At 44.9% G+C, this 1896-nt stretch overlaps 1 protein-coding gene across 2 annotated transcripts in view; it reads right to left on the reverse strand.

Moving 5' to 3' along the window:
* The window catches only part of LOC106528223 (SUN domain-containing protein 1), a gene marked incomplete in the record, with an annotated part of 13766 nt that overhangs the window by 3805 nt on the left and 8065 nt on the right, over positions 1 to 1896 (reverse strand). For both annotated transcript variants that reach the window (XM_014023339.1, XM_014023338.1), the window contains 3 exon segments: positions 1114 to 1206; positions 1287 to 1454; positions 1538 to 1653. In XM_014023339.1, the coding sequence (XP_013878793.1) occupies positions 1114 to 1206; positions 1287 to 1454; positions 1538 to 1653 (377 nt within the window).

Raw genomic sequence — 1896 nt, forward strand, 5'->3', positions numbered from 1 at the left:
CCAACGATGGCAAAGCGTGGCCAACGATGGCAAAGCGTGGCCAACGATGGCAAAGCGTGGCCAACGATGGCAAAGCGTGGCCAACGATGGCAAAGCGTGGCCAACGATGGCAAAGCGTGGCCAACGATGGCAAAGCGTGGCCAACGATGGCAAAGCGTGGCCAACGATGGCAAACCGTGGCCAACGATGGCAAACCGTGGTAAACTGTGTCCAACGATGGTAAACCGTGTCCAACGATGGTAAACCGTGTCCAACAAGGAGATAAAAGCTTCAGTCTTTAATGAGGGTAAACAGCTGCTTGTCAAGCTCCATCATTTCCATCGTTAAATTCTTGAGTTCTGCGTCCTCTCTGGTAATTTTATTTGATTTGTCAAAACCCTCAGGAATGATTTAAGTCCTGATGAGTTCTTGAACACTAGCTTGTTGTTGTTAGCATTTTTAGCAGACAGACTTTGTGCTGCATTCAGGAGGTAACGGACATTACATGTTCTCAAATTGGGAGTAGTTGTTCTGACCTTTTTATGTTTATAATTATAAAGTTTGTGTGTAACATAACGGGTTCATTGGTAAAATAATATTAATAATTATTAAAATGACTGGTTGTTTTTCAGCACCGAGTATTTTAATTATTGTTATAGTGAGAAAGTAGTTTTTTCCGACACCACTTGAACGTTGCTCGGGTCGTGCCAGACGGGAAGCAGCTTGACGAAAAAGGATAAAAATAACCAAGCACACTCACCGCCACGCTGGCAAACATGAACATATATTATTGGTTCTGTTTGTTATGATATCGGGCGGATAGTTATCGTGCACCCCCAATTGAAACCTTCAGCTACTTCAGCAGATAGCTGATAGGACTTTTATACGTTATTAAATTATATAAAAATGAGAATTTTTAATTTTAGCGCCTCATAAGAGTTTAGCTCTGATTTTGCTAATTTAGCTGTTCTGCCTGTTCTCACTTTCATTTCTCCAGAACTCGGAACCAGTGAATTCCCACAGAGCATAAAAACAGGTTGGTCTCTAACAGAAAGTATTTTAGGACCTAAAAGCAGAAAATCTGGACATGTTTTGGACTTTGAGTCCCGTCAGAACCATCAGAGTCAGACTCACAGTGAGGCTGAAGGTCTGCAGATCCTCTCCGTCCTCCTCGTAGGTGAACTGACCCAGCAGCCTCCCCTCCTCTTCGCTCTCGTCTCTCAGACCCTGAAACAAAACACCCACCTTCAGTTTGACACAAACAAAACGCTGTGGCTCTGATGCTCGGTGGCAGCGGCGGCTCGTACGTAGACCCTGAAGTCCCGGGGGGCGCTGCGCAGCATCCCGCTCGGAGCCAGGACTTTGGGGATGTGCTCCAGGGTGACGGCCGTGGGGAGGATCCTCATGGAGAGCTTGATCACCAGGAAACCTTTGGAGCCTTTGAAAGCCCAGCAGTTTCCTGGATGGACGTCAGGCTGCAGGAAGCAGATTAATAATCTGACAGATTAACTGACGGAGTTTTAGTCCAGCTCTAATCTGTGGCAGGAGGAGGAGGTACCTGGATCACAGCTCGAGGAGACTGAGAGAAATACCAAAGTGGAACTCCGAACAGACTGAGCAGAGCCGCCTTGGTCTCAAACGTCTCTGAGCAGCGAGTGCTGAGGACGCTGCCTCCTGTAAGGGGGTGGGGGTAAAGGGAAAGAAGAAAGAAAAAGAAATAGGTAAAGAAAGCAAGAAAAGAAAGAAAGAAAGAAAGAAAGAAAGAAAGAAGAAAAAGAGAGAGAAAGCGAGAGAAAGAAAGAAAGAGAGAAAGAAAGAAAGATAGATAGAAAGAGAGAAAGAAAGATAGATAGAAAGAAAGAAAGAGAGAAAGAAAGAAAGATAGATAGAAAGAGAGAAAGAAAGATAGATAGAAAG

The sequence above is a fragment of the Austrofundulus limnaeus genome, unplaced genomic scaffold (genome assembly GCF_001266775.1).
Source record: "Austrofundulus limnaeus strain Quisiro unplaced genomic scaffold, Austrofundulus_limnaeus-1.0 Scaffold364, whole genome shotgun sequence".
Taxonomy (NCBI): Eukaryota; Metazoa; Chordata; class Actinopteri; order Cyprinodontiformes; family Rivulidae; genus Austrofundulus; species Austrofundulus limnaeus.